This window comes from Amblyraja radiata, chromosome 32 (assembly GCF_010909765.2).
Source record: "Amblyraja radiata isolate CabotCenter1 chromosome 32, sAmbRad1.1.pri, whole genome shotgun sequence".
Classification (NCBI taxonomy): domain Eukaryota; kingdom Metazoa; phylum Chordata; class Chondrichthyes; order Rajiformes; family Rajidae; genus Amblyraja; species Amblyraja radiata.
The window spans coordinates 15,311,530-15,328,056 of NC_045987.1; the positions used below are offsets into that span (position 1 = coordinate 15,311,530).

A 16,527-nucleotide genomic window follows, 5' to 3' on the forward strand; every position below is an offset into this window, starting at 1 on the left:
AATATGGATTCCTCTCATGGATACACTTGGCTATAAGCCATTTTGGGTAGTGGATTCTAAAGATTCATCAGGCTGCAGTGGTGAAACTTCTTCTCTTATCTGATTTGATTGGCTCATCCCTTATGTTTAAGACAATGATTCTGGCTCAAGACAGCTAGTCAGAAGAAATCTCATCTCCGCATCTACTCTGTCAAGCCTTGAAATAATTTTCTTTGTTTCAATAAGATTGCCATTGCCAAAATCAGCTACCGCACTCCTCCCCTTCCTTAACCCTCTAGCTGTCTCCTCCCACCCTCCCATCCGCCGGCCCTCGGGCTCCTCCTCCTCCTCCCCTTTTTCCTTCTTTCTTTCCCCACCCCCCATCAGTCTGAAGAAGGGTTTCGGCCCGAAACGTCACCTATTTCCTTCGCTCCATAGATGCTGCTGCACCCGCTGAGTTTCCCCAGCAATTTTGTGTACCTTCGATATTCCAGCATCTGCAGTTCCCTTTTGAACACTGTTTCAGACACAAAGGTTTATAAGAAAGAGTTATAATTATCAGATAAAATTATAGGTTGGATACTGAGTAAATTTCCTGTACACTGCCTGTTTAAAGATTTTGCAGAGCAGGAACTGCAAATTGGATTCACTGTAAAGTTCACTCTGCATTTTTTAACAATATATTTCAGTTTACAATGCTGAGAGCAAGTTTGTTATTGGGTAAACATGGCAAAACAGAAGGCACCTTGTGATAGATACAAAATACTGGAGTAACTCAGTGGGTCAGGCAGCAGCTCTGGACAAAAAGGATAGGTGATGTTTTGTGTCAGGACCCTTCTTCAGATTCCACCTTGTGATCTTTAGCGAGAGGGTTAGTGTGTGGCTCCATACCCACTGGAATTCCATTTAAAGTAGATTCCAATTTGGCCATTAGCAAAAGTAAATAACAAAATATTCATCCCAATTTCCCAATGCGCTCAGTGTTAGTCAATGTCCCTGGTCCACTCCAATCTTTGTCAATGTCCCTGGTCCACTCCAATCTTTGATTGGCCATTGCCAATTATTTGCTGGAAATAGTTAGAACAGTACTTACTGTCCCAACGTTTAAGAAACGGTTAGACAGGTACATGGCTAGGACAGGTTTAGAGGGATATGGACCAAGTGCAGGCTAGTGGGACTAGTGTAGCTGGGACTTGTTGGCCGGTGTGAGCAAATTGGGTCGAAGGGCCTGTTTCCACACGGTGCCACTCTATGACTCTATTCCTCTAAGTGCACTGAGCAAGGCAGGTGCTGGATACTGAGTGAGGCCCCCTGGATGTGGGCACGGGCAGGGTTCTGGCTATGTCTCACCAAGCTGGGTCATCTCATGTTCAACTCATTTTTGTCTTTGCAGTATTCAGATCACATTCGAACATGTGGGAAGGTGAAGCTCCTTTGTCGCTTCCACCAGATTGGCTGTGAAATGGCAGTAGGTGGACTTTTATTTTTTTTGCTTTGTGTTGTGGCAGTAACAGCATGTTCCCAATGCCGATTCAAACGATCATGGGTGTGAATTAAATAGTGTTGCATTTATATTGAAGGGCAGCGTAATCGTATGACTATTTAAATCAAGCGTTGTACCCTATGGCCCTGGGAAGCCGAAGGGGGCTCATTTAAGTGACCCTGTTCAAGGGCGAAGGGAGTTCAGTGAGTGAACCATATGTCTTTCTCCAAGGATGAAATAATCGGCCCAGCAACACCAGTTTGGCACTGGGGCACATAAAAACTAATAATGCACATAGTTCTGACTATCATGAGTTTGCCAGTTTGGATATTAATTCACTGATCTAAGACCTGCAAGGGGCATCGTAGTGGTACAACTGCCCGGCAGTTCCAGTGGCCCAGATTCGATCCTGAGTCTGGTATCTCTGTGTGGTGTTTACATCTCCCTGGGCCCTTGTGGGGTTCCCCTGGTTACTCCAAGGTCCTCACACATCCAAAAGGCATGTTGATAGGTTAATTGAGAAACATAATTTACCCCTTTGTGTAGGTAAGTGACAGCAGAATTAAAAAGGAGTCAATGGACATGAGGGAAATGGTTGTTGCGCCATGGGGAGAAGGTGAATGGACCTGATGGGATTGTACTACTGGGAGCTGGCATGGATCCATTGGGCTGAACAGCCGCCTTCTGCGTCTTAAAACATGAACAAGGAGGAAGTAATTGTCCTTATTCATTAACTATCTCTTTACATGTAGTTCTTCTTCCACAAAGAATGTAAGAATATTGATTTTATAACAAAGGACAACTGTATTAGTAAATCGAAAAACTCCTAATGCTGGAAATCTGGCAGCATTTGTGAAAAAGGTAACAATTAATGTTTCGGGTTCAAGATTATTTGTCGGAAATGGGAAAGGGAAAACATAAGTTACCAAAGGGAGGAAATGATGAATGAGACGAAAGTATAAAGAGCAGGAAGTGAGTAGTGGAGATAAAGACAGAAAATGCTGGAAATACCCTGCACTGCCCTTGGACTGAGAGGCAGAGTTGGCCTCTATTTGCTTTTACCAGAATAAATAAAAAATAGAAATGGAACACGTTTTCAGTTGCAGAGAAAAGAGGAAAAAACAAAGGGCTTCTGTGACGGAATCAAAGGATATGGGGAGAAAGCAGGAACAGGATGCTGATTCTGGATGATCAGTCATGATGATATTGAATGGCGATGCTGGCTCGCAGGGCCGTATGGCCTACTCCTGCACCTATTTTCCGTGTTTCCATGATAGGGTGGAGGAGAATGCATATAATGAAAGGTGGTGGTTCCAGCTGAGTGCTGAAGGCGTTAATGGCAGCTAGACTATCTAGTCTCTCATTAGTCAGCCACATCTGCTTATCAAGCATGAATCAGGAGGTGAGTCAGGTGAAGGTGTGGCCATTGAGGACATCGATGCTCTGGGTAGGAGGAGATGGTGAGGATAGAACAAATGTGGCTCAGCCAGTTTTGGGGATGAGGTAGTGAGGGAGGGAAATGAAGCCGAGGTCAAGGTGAAAGGAAGACGCCTGGTGTGTAAAATGTAATGTGCAAGAGAGCTGCAGAGACTGGAAGAAAATAAAGGGGTCCTCCTAGGAAGCTGGGTGCATGGAGGGAACTCAAAGCAGTCAACAATCTGGATGAGGGGTAGGAATAAAGTTATACAGTGATGTAACTCACCAGCCTGCATCAAGGTGTCTTGAATTCATCTTACTCTTGACATAGAGGGAGGCTACTGGGAACACGGAGTATAGGACCGCTGTCAGAGCAATCCCATCAGTAATTACCACTTATTTCCATGCAAATTATCTTTCAATGACACCTGCGCTAGTGGCAATTTGTAGTAACTTATCAAGCTATTTGCCTTTGGCATGTGGGAGTTGACAACAGCACTCTGGGAAAAACCCATGTGTGCTCATGTGGAGACCATGCAAAGTCCAGACGAGGCAGCACTTGAGGTTAGAATTAAACCTGGATCGCTGGAGCTGCAACATTTTCTGCCGCAGCGCTGTTGTCCCACATTCTGAACTGAGGCAATGGTGATGCTTCTGTTCTGAATGAGCTTGATCACATTCCATCTGGAACACTGTATCCATTTCTGGTCTTAGAAACTAAAGATCTATTGCTCTTGGAGTGACTGCAGTATAAATGGGCTGAGTAATTTGTATGAGGATATATTTTGAGGGCAGGTTTCCTAAATTCGACCTTCTAGTTTTCTAAGACTATGGGATGATTTAATCCCGATATTTAAAATTATGAAGATTCATTTGGGTATTCAATGAAAAACCATGTTTTCTGGAGGGGAAACACATAAAAGGGTAATATTACACGATGGGCTGTTCAACAGTGAATTTAGGAAGCATACTTTACTCGAAATCTCATTCAGTGACTGAATGTTGGGGGACAATTACAATTTTAAAGGCTAAAATCAGTTTTGTCGCTGAGCACATCAAAAACGGGCCAACGAGTTGAGTTAGAGATGTAAGAATCAGAATATCTGCCGATGCTTAACAGGTCGGGCAGCAACTGTGGATACTTGTTCAAACTGACTGACTTTCACCACTTTCTGTTCTGTACAAATATGTACCAAAACACAACCTAACTAATCTGCTGTATAATTTCTTTACGCATATCTGCAGTAATTTAGCTGGGTTTTCAGCTATGCAGTAGCTAGGTCAGAACAGCCACCGAGGGCAACCAGCAAGACTGATTAACTGAAGGACACTTAATGTAAGTTCCTTGAAACCAGCATGAGGGTTATTCCTTGTTTTATGTCAGTATGAGATTTAAAACAGAAGAATTGTTTAGGAAGCCAGGTCTACATCGGCTTAGTTGATAAGCAGTGAATTGACAATGGTTTAATCATTAATGTTAGTGTCCCAAGGGTAGGGATTATTTTCCCTGGAGCAGAGGAGACTGAGGGGTGACATTGTAGACGTTTATAACCAGCATATGGGAGTCTAAAGGGCATAGGTTTGAGGTGAGATGGGGAGGATTTAAAGGGGACCTGAGGGGTAAATTTTCACATGGAGCGTGGTGGAAAAGGTTGCCACAGGAGATGGTGGAACCTGGCACAATCACAATATTTAATAGACGTTTGGACAGATACATGGACAGGTATGATAAAGCAAGATATGGACCAAATGCAGGCAAAGGGGCGATGAGTTGGACAGAAGGGCCTGTTTCCATGCTGTTTTACTGTATCACTATGAGAGAGTTCATCCTACCATCCATGCTCTCCATGCTCCACACACATAAAACAAGGTAGAGAGGTTTGTGTTCATTCACTGTTGTACCCTCAACTTCCATGTACGGCAGTGATCAGGTTGACACCCCAATTGAATCCAACATACTGGGTAGAGCTGTCAGAGTTCATAGACTCCTTCACTAATCAATCCAGTAGCAAATGCGATCTCGGGTCCCCATGTGAGTTGTTTAACAGTTATGGATGTAGTTCTCTGAGCCAGGTTTATCACCAAGATCAACGGCCGATCTGTCTGTCACTGCTCTTATCATAGTTTAATTTATTGCACAGAACACAAAAACAACAAGCAAGAATACTTCCAGTAACACCGGGACCGAGGCATTGTAGGAGTGCTTCCTGTGGCTAATTTGTTGTTATTTATTTTTGATGAGAGTGAAACTGTTGTGTTTGAATGTTCCAAATGATGCCTTGGATATATAAACTGGCTGGGTTGAATTGTGATACAGGAATGAGTTTGCTGATTAGCAGAGTCAAGAGTGTCCCTGGGCGAAGGGAGAGAGGGAGGCAGAAAAGATGTTCCGCCAAGATTCCCGCTTACAGTTGAAGAGTCTTCGACCCTAAATGTTAACGCTGCTTTTCCTTCCATTGATGGTGTCTAACCCACTGAGTAATTCCAGTATATTTTGATTTTATCCCTAATTATGGTTGTGTGTTCATTCCTGCTCGAGTGTGTGTGTGTGTGGCTCAGCGATCATGGCTGTAAACTGTGGCATTTAGCTGACCCTAGATCTTTTTAATTATTTGGCATCTTTAGTGGCTTGGTGGGGGATGGGTGGGGATTGGAATCTGGAGTGTTGCTGAGTCTGGCAGTAAACTTTTTTGCTAGATGTGGTTTCCCGTTTTGCATCTGTGTCAGTAACTTGATCAAGCAAAGTTTTTCTAAACTTGGACCCTTTCCTGGAATGTTAATTAGTGCTGTCTGTTAATGCCTGCCTTGTAATCCCACAGATTTTCTTACATTAGACATTTGATTTAACACGGCCAGTGGCATTAATTGTCCTTTTACAAATCATGTGAATAAAAATTTGACAAGAGCTTGTAAACACTGGAAATGCTTTTTTTCATTGCACACAAAGTTGTAATGACATCCCTCCCCTCAGAACTGCTGATAGTTGCATTTCCACAATAAATTCAACCGTATCAAGTGATCGTTGGCTTGCTTGGCCGAAAGGTCTGTTTCCTTGCTGAATCTTTCAGTCAATCAATTCAATCTGGGAAGCTGAGCAAAAAATGTTTGTCTTTGCTTGTGTGAATAGATTGTACAATTTTGGATTCTTCACCTTTTCTAAAATAAAGTGTATGGCTGCTGTGGAGTGAGTGTAGCAGAGTGGTTCCTGGAATAGCAGGTCTGTTACAGGAGGAGAGGCTGAGTAGGTGAGAGTTCAGGAGAGAACGTGGTGACCCCGTTCATTTAGTTTTGAATGTAGGCAGTATGATTATGATTGCAAATGATACAAAAAATGGCGTGATTGATAACATAGAAAAGTAGGTGCAGAAGGAGGCCATTCGGCCCTTCGAGCCGGCACCGCCATTCAATATGATCATGGCTGATCATCCTAAATCAGTGTCCTGTTTTTGCTTTTTCCCCGTAACCTTTGATTCCGTTAACCCTAAGAGCTATATTTATATCTAACTCTCTTAAGTGAGGAGCTAGGGTGCAGGTCAATATTGATGACGATGAAATGGGCAGAGAAATGGCAGATGGAATCTAATGCTGCTAAGTGTAATAAAATACTTTGGGCGGACTAATAAGGTTAGGTCATACACAATGAATGGAAGGGCACTTAGTAATATCAAGGAACAAAGAGACCTTTGTGTGTAAATTCAAGGATCTCTGAAACCGGTCGTACAGATAAATAAATTGGTAAAGAGGGCATGCCAGATACTTGCCTTCATTGGCCAGGGCACAGAATATAATAGTAGGGAAGTTACGGTGGAGCTTTACATAACAGCTGGAATATTATGTGCAGTTCCAGTCATCACTGAATAGGAAGGATGTGATTGCACTAGAATGTATGCAGAGGAATTTCACCAGGATGTTGCCAGAGAAGGAGTTTTTAATTCATGTGGACAGGCTGGGTTTGCTTTTCTTGGAGCGGAGGAAACTGAGAAGGGATCTGATAGAAGTGTACAAAATTGAGCGGTATAGAGGCTGATGAGTCTGGAACCAGGAACCACAGTCTCAGAATAAGGTGTAGGCCATTTAGAACTGAGATGAGCAATTTCTTCACCCAAATGGTGTGAATCTTTGGAAGTTTCAAAATAAAATTTGATGGGTTTTTGCATATTGAATGAATCAAGGATGGGCAGATAGGGCAGGAAAAATGTGTGGTGGTAGAAGGTCAGCCATAATCTTGATGAACAGTGGAACAGGCACAAAGGGTCAAAGGGCCTACTCCAACTTCTTAAATTCTTATGTTGCCACCATTCAATATATTCAGGAATATACTTCCATGGCCTTGTACAAATCTCTGAGCCCATTTTTATTGCCTACAGTGGAACTAATGGTGGAGAGGTGAGTGTATTTGGTGACCAATATTTCCCTAGTGGTTTCTACTGGTAACCAATGACAAGGTTCTTTTATTTTAACCCCTTACTCCCCACCCAAGTAAATGTCAAAGAACTGGATTGGGCCAAATGATCATTGGCTTGTAATAGCCCTGGGTCTAGATTAAAAATATGTTATCTGATTCCATTCTTATGCCTTCTTTTCCAGAAAGTGCTTGAACCATAAAACATAAACCCACAAACTCGACTATTTTCATACTTGTTTAATAGTTGAGAGGAACAAACATCCCCCCCGCCCTCCCCCCCCCCCCCCCCCCAACAATACATGAGTTTGGAAAGACAGGATCTGGTTCCCTGCCTTCAAAACATGTCAACGCATCCAGCACTCTGAAAAAGTGTTGTAGCTGCTTTTATCCTTGCTGCATTTGTGTGGATCGTCAATTGTTTTCTTATATAGTCTTCAATTGATTTCACAGGTTGAGAAAGAGAAATTACTTGAGCACGAGAACCAGTGCACAGTAGAGCACCTCCGTATGATGCTGCCACAAATCATGGAGATAAAGAATGCAACAGGTGGCTTGCAACCCGCGAGTCTGCAGCAGGGCAGTGTTAAAGTAAACCAGCTGCTGACTTCAGTTCGACAAATAGAAGAATCAATTAGGCCTTTCTACTCTCTCGGTCAGCAGGCCGCCTCCTCTGAGATGTCGGGGAAATCCGAAAAGCTAGACAACGTCGAAAAGCGATGCGAAGCTCTCAAACACCAAGCTGAAACGTTTGAAAATATTGTTTGTGTTCTCAACCGTGAAGTGGAGAGAGCCTCTGTGAGCATGGCAGCATATGAGCAGCAACACAAGCTAGACCAGGAGAAGATTGAAGACCTGCTGGCAAAGGTATGTGGAAAGAGGACAGTGAACATCTTGAGGCCCACCCAGGTGGTCACCCCCTCTGCTGGGTCAGTGTCAGTCAAACACTGCCCAGTGGCTCAAACAAGATGCATTCTTTCTGCATGCAGCCTGGCACCCTGTGCCAGCAGCTATTCAATAGTCAAACTTTGGCATTGAGAAGGTGATGAATAAGATGAAGCCATCTCTGTGGAATTTCTGGCTGACCTCTGCATTGGTTGGGGACATTGCACTGGAATTCAGGGTATGACTCCACGATCCTTCCCACTCTCGAGCAGATTAATGTGTAAATGAGCATATAATCATTCCTCAAGTGGAATGCACTTGCTGGGAATTTAGGAGCCGAGTGATTAAATAATTATGGGAGAATACCAGTTGGGCTTCTGATATGATTGATGCAAAGTTGCAAGGTCACCATCTGGAGCTCCACCTGCAAATTAAAACGTTCCCATTCACCAACCAGTCTGTTTTTTCCGGTCTTGTGAATTGCCTTCTTGTTTTCACTCTTCAAACCTGTTCTCAGGTGCGTCAGATGGACCGTGTGTCAGCACTGAAGGACCTGGCGATAGCAGAGCTGGAGGTGAAGCTGCAAGCCCTCGAGCTCAGCACCCACAACGGCGTCTTCATTTGGAAGATAGGAGATTTCAGCAGAAGGCGACAGGATGCCAAATCCCAGAGGTCACCGGCCATATTCTCACCAGGTTGGCCCTGAATTATTGATTATGATTTTAGGGAATATTTAAATTTAGCCCAATATTGCCCATGATGAAATGACGGAAAGTGCAAGCACTGAATGAACGCAGCTGGGCCTCATTGTCTGAATTATCTGAGGGCATCTGCAGCCAGAAAATGAAACTATTACCAGTAGACAGTCATTTCTGTCAACTGCCTGGCAGTGGCAATGAATCTATCCCCACTGTGCCTTGTCCCTCTGCTCTCTTGCTTCCCACTGAGCCCATCTCCCTGCTCTCTGACTTCCCACTGAGCCCTGTCCCACCGCTTACTGGCATCACACTGTGCCCGGATCCTCTGCTCACTCACTTCCCACTGGGTGCTGACATTCTTTGACTCCCATCTACTCTCTGGGTATCGGTGCTCAAATGTTTAAGTCCCTTTCTCCATATGTGACAATCTCTGAACAGCTGCAGTTACTGGTTGACAGAAGATAAAGTCCTATCACTTCTTCTTGCGTATGGCGTGCACAGCCTAAAGTTGTAGGACTACTTGTTCTATTTGATCTTATTTGATTGTGCACGCCGGGTTGATTGCATTCGTCGAAACAGGGCGGACCACGTGAAGGTTGCAATCTTCCACCCCAGTCCTATCACTGACTGCTAGGGAGCCTGAAACTGGAATTGCCCTCACAAAGAGGCCCACCTACCAACTTATCTCTGTCAGTGGTTGTGGGACCTGTTTTGTTTATCCACTTTTTTTTTTAATATACTACCAATATTTATCATTTTGGAAACATTTTTCTCAATGTTGATTCCTATATCAGGTGCTCTCCTTCAAAGATAGAAGCGAATTATTCATTTTGATCTCTCCTTCTCTTATAGCCTCTGCATAGTGTACAGTTTTGACCTCTAATATTTCCCATCACAAATTTATTGAAAAAGGTTTTGATATTTTATTTTAACGACAAGGATATTTTTATGCTCCCAGTTTGACTTGTATTTCATTTTTAAATTCACTTTCCATTCTCCTGGGGCTTTCCCCAGTGTCGTACTTGCAGTGTTAGTCATCAACTTTCCTTTGAGAACACAGAATTGGTCAAGTAACACTTTTATACATGTCGCTTTTCCTTTCATTGGCGCAATGTTTGCAAATTCCCATTTTCTTTCTTTGGGAATATATTTGGTCTGAAACTTGAGACTGATCTGAATGGTGACTGTTAAGTGAGTTTGTGTGTGTGTGGAATAAAATGAGGTGCAGGTTCAGATGGGACCAGCAAGTGCACAGTGTTACAGCGGGATGGAGAGGAAAGGAATATGCATCAGAACAGGTAAATCACAGAGTTGGAAAGGACAGGTTAAATCCTTGGAGAATTGGCCTAACATTAGAGGCAGAAAGCACAGAAACACTCCTTAAGTGCACCAGGTTCACACTGACCATCATGCACCCATTTCATACTTATCTTAACCTAACCCATTTTATTCTCCCCTCATTCCCATCAATGACCCAAATTCCCACATTCTACCACTCGTCAACCCGAGTATGGTCAATTTAATGCACCTAATTAAACTACAACCTGGCGCTCTTTGAGATGTAGGAGGAAGGTGAAGCACTTGCATGGGCACAATAAGCTGCAGACAGGAGGTGAGGATTGAACTTGGGCCTGTGGAGCTGTGAGGAAGCCGATCGTCCTGCCTCTTAACGGGGGGGGGGGGGGGGGGGGGGGGGAAGACCCATGATTGGGGGGAGGGAAGTGTTCCTTCTCACTGCCAACTGTGCCATCTGCCACCCTCATTGTCTGTCTGTCAGTCCTCTGCTACTTACTGTTGCTCATCAGTCATCCTCATCTCACAGCCACTTAAACACAGTACAATTTTGTCCTGACTGCTCGGCATTGTCCCTGCCCGTTGCCACTGTCCAGCTCTAACACTTCCTTTTTAATTGTTCAGCTTTCTACACCAGTAAGTACGGATACAAGATGTGCATGCGTATCTACCTGCACGGTGACGGCGTGGGTCGTGGCACCCACCTGTCCCTCTTCTTTGTCATTATGAAGGGAAACTTCGACGGATTGCTCAGATGGCCATTCAAACAAAAGGTAGGTTTGCATTCTCGTGGCCAACACATTAAGGAGCCCTGTTGGCAGTCAATGAAGCTCAGGCATACACAGGCCCATGGGGGGAGGGAGGGGGTTTGAGTGCATTGAGCAAGTCCGACGCAAACGCATTGGCAGCTTTGTCGGTAGTTCTCAGGAGCCTGCTGGTGAGGCAGAGGAGGAACAGACAATGAGTGAAGGAGGATGGGGAGTGTCGGTCAGGTGGAACCAGTTACTCAGGGAAGCGGTGGGAGAGACCCATGACTGGGATGGGAGGGGGGAGGGGGGGGGGAATCCCTGATAGCAGAGATGTGCCAGCTGTTCTATAGGTAGAGTTCTGTGAGGTGTCCTGGGCATCATCCCTTAATTTGAGATTGTCTGGGAACTACTCATTGTCTCCTCATTGAAACGTACAAAATAGTGAAAGGCTTGGATAGCGTGGATGTGGAGAGGATATTTCCAAAGTGGGAGAATCTAGGACTAGAAGTCATAGCCTCAGAATTAAAGAACTTTCTGTTAGGAAGGAGATGAGGAGGAATTTCTTTAGTCAGAGGGTGATGAATCTGTGGAATTCTTTGCCACAGAAGGCTGTGGAGGCCAAGTCAGTGGATATATTTAAGGCAGAGTTAGATACATTCTTGATTTGTATGGGTGCCAGAGGCGATGGGGAGATAGATGAGCCATGATTCAATGGCGGAGTAGACTTGATGGGCCAAACAGCCTAATTCTGCTCCTGTCACTTATGATCTTGCTGTGTACAGCCTGCCCTGATTCCTACATTGGAACAGCAGCTGCTCCTCAGAGGAGCAGGCCTCATATGCATGGCATGCTGTAGAATGGTCTGCAGATGGTTTGTAAATGCCAGCTTGTTCCTGCTTGCCCACAGGTGACACTCATGTTGCTGGACCAGACCAATCGTGAGCACATCATTGATGCATTCCGACCGGACGTCACCTCATCCTCTTTCCAGAGACCAGTCAATGAGATGAACATCGCCAGTGGGTGCCCTCTCTTCTGTCCACTCAGCAAACTGGACGGCAATAATAATTATTTGGTTGATGACAGCATTTTCATCAAGGCTATTGTGGATTTAACAGACCTGTAACAAACCTTTATCACCTACAGCAGGGTCAAAGATCTCAAGCTGTCAGCCTTGCTATATCGTTGTATTGAGGGGGGGGATTACTCAGTCAGCATGATTGCAACAGAAGTACAGGCACACTGGTCCCACTGCCACTCAGATATGTGCTGGACTGAGAGCTGGTCAGTAAGAAGCCCACTGCAGTCCCCTTTCCTTTTCCAGTCTACCTGCAATCAGTGGATGATGTGCTGCTTGTTGCTAAACGCAGAGTGGTAGCAGGAGGAACATCTGGCTGGTCTTTCCCCCATAGGCCGTTTTTGTAAGCGGAATGGGCAGCTAAAGATGAGGTACAGTGGATGTATCTTGTCTCTATCTTTCCCCTTTTCTCTCGTGGAAGAGTCAAAACCAGTGTATTCTAAAGTGATAGACACAAAATATTGGAGTAACTCAGCGGGTCAGGCAGCATCTCTGGGAAAAATGGGTGACGTTTTGGGTCGAGATCCTTCAGACTGAATCGGGGAGAGATACAGAGATAAGGAAAGGGTGCGAAAACCAGATGGGATGGAGATTAAGGAGAATGTAGAATAGATCATTGTTTGCTAGAAGTTAACAACAAAGCAGACAACGATAAAATGTAAACGAGGACAGTCAGACTAGTTAGAGAAATGGGAAGGGGGGGAAGGATGGAGAGAGAGGGAAAGTTACTTGAAGTTAGAGAAGTCAATATTCATTGAAGTATGAACAGGGGGAATCTGGGTTGCAGGTGTCAGATGTGTTATTGTAGGTGTGGTGGGGGCAAGATACAGCTGTCGTGTGCCTATTTCGTGGGGTAAAAGTCACTGAGATGATGAAAGTCTCCCATTAACATGCCATACGAACATTGAATTGCTTCTATTCAGGAAGGGAGACTGGAAGCGTGCTGCACACTTGACCCAGTCTTGGAGAACTCTCAATGTCAGCAATGTTCATCTCGATTCACTCGGGTGTCATCTCCACCAAGCCAATTACTGTTAGATGCAAGAGTGCCCGAGTACCTCTTCCTACTGCCTGGCTGTTTTTTGATGAAGGCATGTTATTTCAAGGAAGTGAGAGGGAGGTTGAGGAAGAAAATGCAGAAACTCAAAAGATGCTAGTCCTTACCAACCGTCCTTGGCTTGGACCTCATCCTGGGAATGAAAAGTTTGAATCAGCAGTTTTCAGGGTTTCTGAAACTAGAAATTTAAAAACTGCAGATGCTGGAAATCTGGAATAAAAAAAAGCAGTAAATGTTGGAAAAAACTCAGCAAATCTACAGAAAGAGAAACGGTCAATATTTCATTAACTGATGAAGAGGTTGGCCTGAAAAGACTTTCCACTGATTCTGCCTCACCTGCTGAGTTTTACTAAAATGTTCTGTATTTGCTTCAGATTATGGAGTGCTTTGATCGAGTTTATTTACTCTTAATATAATATTAACTATAGTCCATAATTTTATGGAAAATATATAATTTTAGTAATGTATTTTTCCAGGTTGTTTTCAGGAGTGGAAGCACGTGTAGGCCTTGAAGTAGCTGGAAGTTAATGGAGCTGGGGGACTCTTTTGAAGATTCAGTCTCCATCTCTATCTACCACACCTGGGTGGGCCATGGTTATAGTAGGGAAGAATTCCAACTGGGTAAGACTGCAGTGGGAGAGATTGACAATGCCCAGGGCTGAAAGGAAGGTTTGGGATGCCCTGTTTTGGCTTCGTTTTTATCTGGAATGTACTTGTGGAAAATACATATCATTCATGTTGTTAACCCCCATCTGTTACCCTGTGGATACATAGAGGGTATTTGCAGTGAGACGTGAAAGATTGATATGGACAGATAATTATTTAATCACAATTCAGAGATACTCCTGGTTGTGGTATCCATGGTGTACCCATTCCCTATACCCTGCGAATAACACATTAACTCTCACTGCCTCACAAGAGAATGACTAATTTGGCCACGTGACATGGACCAGCACCTATCACAGACTAGGATCTGGAATGAGAGAGAATGGATTGGGAAGAAGCTCCAGTTAAATGAGGCTAATATTCCTGAGGTAGGGTATTTCCCAGTGGTGACATTGGGTTTAAACAGTTGTGTGAAGAGAAGGGCCCTGTCTTTGTGCTTATCCTATTGTGAAACTGTTTATATAATTGAGCTGGCTTCTAGCCAAGGGCAGGCAGTTATGCCATTGACTCGAGTGTTTGATTTGCCATCACGTTAATTCTGTTTGGGGACCAGCCTTTTTCATTGTGGGCAATATTATGTTTAGTACACTCCACCCTGCCTGACATTTAGAATATTTATTGTGCTCTGGTTTTTTATGTTATTTAGTTTAGTTTAGAGATACAGCGCGGAAACAGACCCTTCGACCCACCAAGTCCACGCTGACCAGCGACCCCCGCACATTAGCACTATCCTACACGCACTATTTACATTTTTACCAAGCCAATTAGCCTACAAACTTGTACATCTTTGGAATGTGGGAGGAAACCGGAGCTCCCGAAGAAGACCCATGCAGGTCACGAGGATAACATACAAACTCCATACAGACAGCACGCTTAGTCAAGACTGAACCCGGGTCTCTGCCGCTGTAAGGCAGCAACTTTACTGCTGTGCCACCGTGCCGTCCATGTTTTTATGGAATTGAGGGAAGTCAAGACTCTGAGCATGGTGGATGTTTGTGGAAAACATTGCACCTGTTGCTGATGGTTGGTGGAATTATTGGAGGGCAGAGCAGATATTTCATTGGGTTTAAACAGAAAATGCTGGAAGCACCTGACAGATGATGCAAGATCCATCGAGCACCCAAGCGCTCTCTGCTCTCACGCCAGATCTACACGTGGTTGTTAGCTCGGTGTTGAGTTCCCCGCGATCGTCTCAGTCAGATGAGATGCTACATCTTGAATTTGCATCGTTTTATTGGATCAGATTAATTTACCTTGTTCTGAAGCAGAGTTGTCAACCCGACCACTAACCCCATCTCTTTCTCACTCTCTCTCTCTCTCACACACACACACATATTACCTGACCTACTGAGTGTTGCCAGCGTTTTTTGTTTTTATTTCAGATTTCCAGAATCTGCAGGTTTTTTTGCTTTTCAATATGTCCAGGTGTCTGCTGTGCTCTGATATCTGTTCATTGTGTGGCTTTCATACAATGGGTCTTGTATACAAATAATTGGAGGAAGGATATGTCAATATAGATCTGTCAGCTGTGAATTCAGCAGCAAGGATATAATTTAATGCAACTCCGTGAAGGAGTGATATAGTGAAATATTTGTGTTTTTTTTGTTGTTGTAATTGTACTACCCAGAAGAGGCAGCTGCCTGAGGAGAAAGACTGGGTTAATAATTGCTGTTGCTCAATGAATACAATTAGTAATAAAGCATCATGTTTACAAATGTATTCCACCGTTGAAGTGAAGGTGCTGTCCTGTAAAGAATGGGCCACACTGGCAGCAGTGTGTAATGTGAACTCTTATCAATGCCATTATAAAACATCAGTTTGAGGATAGTGCTTTCCTGCATCGGCTCGTTGATGGGGTCAGTTGAATTCAGTCAACTGACATGGAAAGCATTGGTAGAAATTGGCTAAGTCTACAGAGCTGGCTTGATGAATTCCATACACAACGCACCCCTATGTAACATTCATGTCACAGATAAATCCTTTTAAGGAAGTTTGGCGTGGATTTTTCTCAGCTACAACTATTCTCAAGTTGAGGATGGAAAACATGTAGGATTGGAGCTTATCTCAGTGATTGATGTGACTTATTAATGCCATATGAATCATATTCCATGATCCAGTGAAAAGCACCAGAATCTACTCTGCTCATGCTATTTAGACACACAGCAGCATCAATACTGCTGCACCTACCCCTAGCCAATAAAATGCACAGCAGCATAAACCTCCCAATGCACACCGAGTCTTCAAATTCACTTTTTGTCTATACTTCAGAAGATGGTGAATAATTGTGGATATTTGAGCATTGAATGCTTTGGTAGCTACATACAGTGCCCTCCATAATGTTTGGGACAGAACCCCATTTGTAATGGAAAACATCACATGTGGTTAAAGTGCACATTGTCAGATTTTATTAAAAATATATTTTTATACATTTGGTTTCACCATGTAGAAATTACAGCCAGGTTACAGTTTGCCAAGAAGTACTGGAAAAAGGTCTTGTGGACAGATGAGCCGAAGATTAACATATCAGAGTGATGGCAAGATCAAAGTATGTAGGAGAGAAGGAACTGCCCAAGATCCAAAGCATACCACATCATCTGTGAAACACAGTGGTGGGGGTGTTGTGGCTTGGGCATGTATGGCTACAGAAGGTACTGGCTCACCTATCTTCATTGATGATACAACTGCTGATGGTAGTAGCATACTGCATTCTGAAGTGTATAGATGCTTCCCATCCGCTCAAGTTCAAAAAATGTCTCAAAACTCATTGGCCGGCAGTTCATTCTACAGTAAGACAATGATCCCAAACGTACTGCTGAAGAAA

General features: G+C 43.9%; 1 protein-coding gene across 3 annotated transcripts in view; it reads left to right on the top strand.

Annotated features, from left to right (window-relative positions):
- The window catches only part of traf2 (TNF receptor associated factor 2), a 39,085-nt gene extending 23,389 nt beyond the window's left edge, over nt 1–15,696 (top strand). For 2 of the 3 annotated variants that reach the window (XM_033049224.1, XM_033049223.1), the window contains 5 exons: nt 1,373–1,447; nt 7,734–8,147; nt 8,683–8,860; nt 10,781–10,929; nt 11,813–13,412. In XM_033049224.1, coding sequence (XP_032905115.1) covers nt 1,373–1,447; nt 7,734–8,147; nt 8,683–8,860; nt 10,781–10,929; nt 11,813–12,031 — 1,035 coding nt within the window. In that variant the 3' untranslated portion in view covers nt 12,032–13,412. Of the gene's footprint in view, nt 1–1,372; nt 1,448–7,733; nt 8,148–8,682; nt 8,861–10,780; nt 10,930–11,812 lie in introns of all 3 variants that reach the window. The other variant, XM_033049225.1, reaches the window with a different exon arrangement.
- The last annotated feature ends 831 nt before the right edge of the window (nt 15,697–16,527 follow it).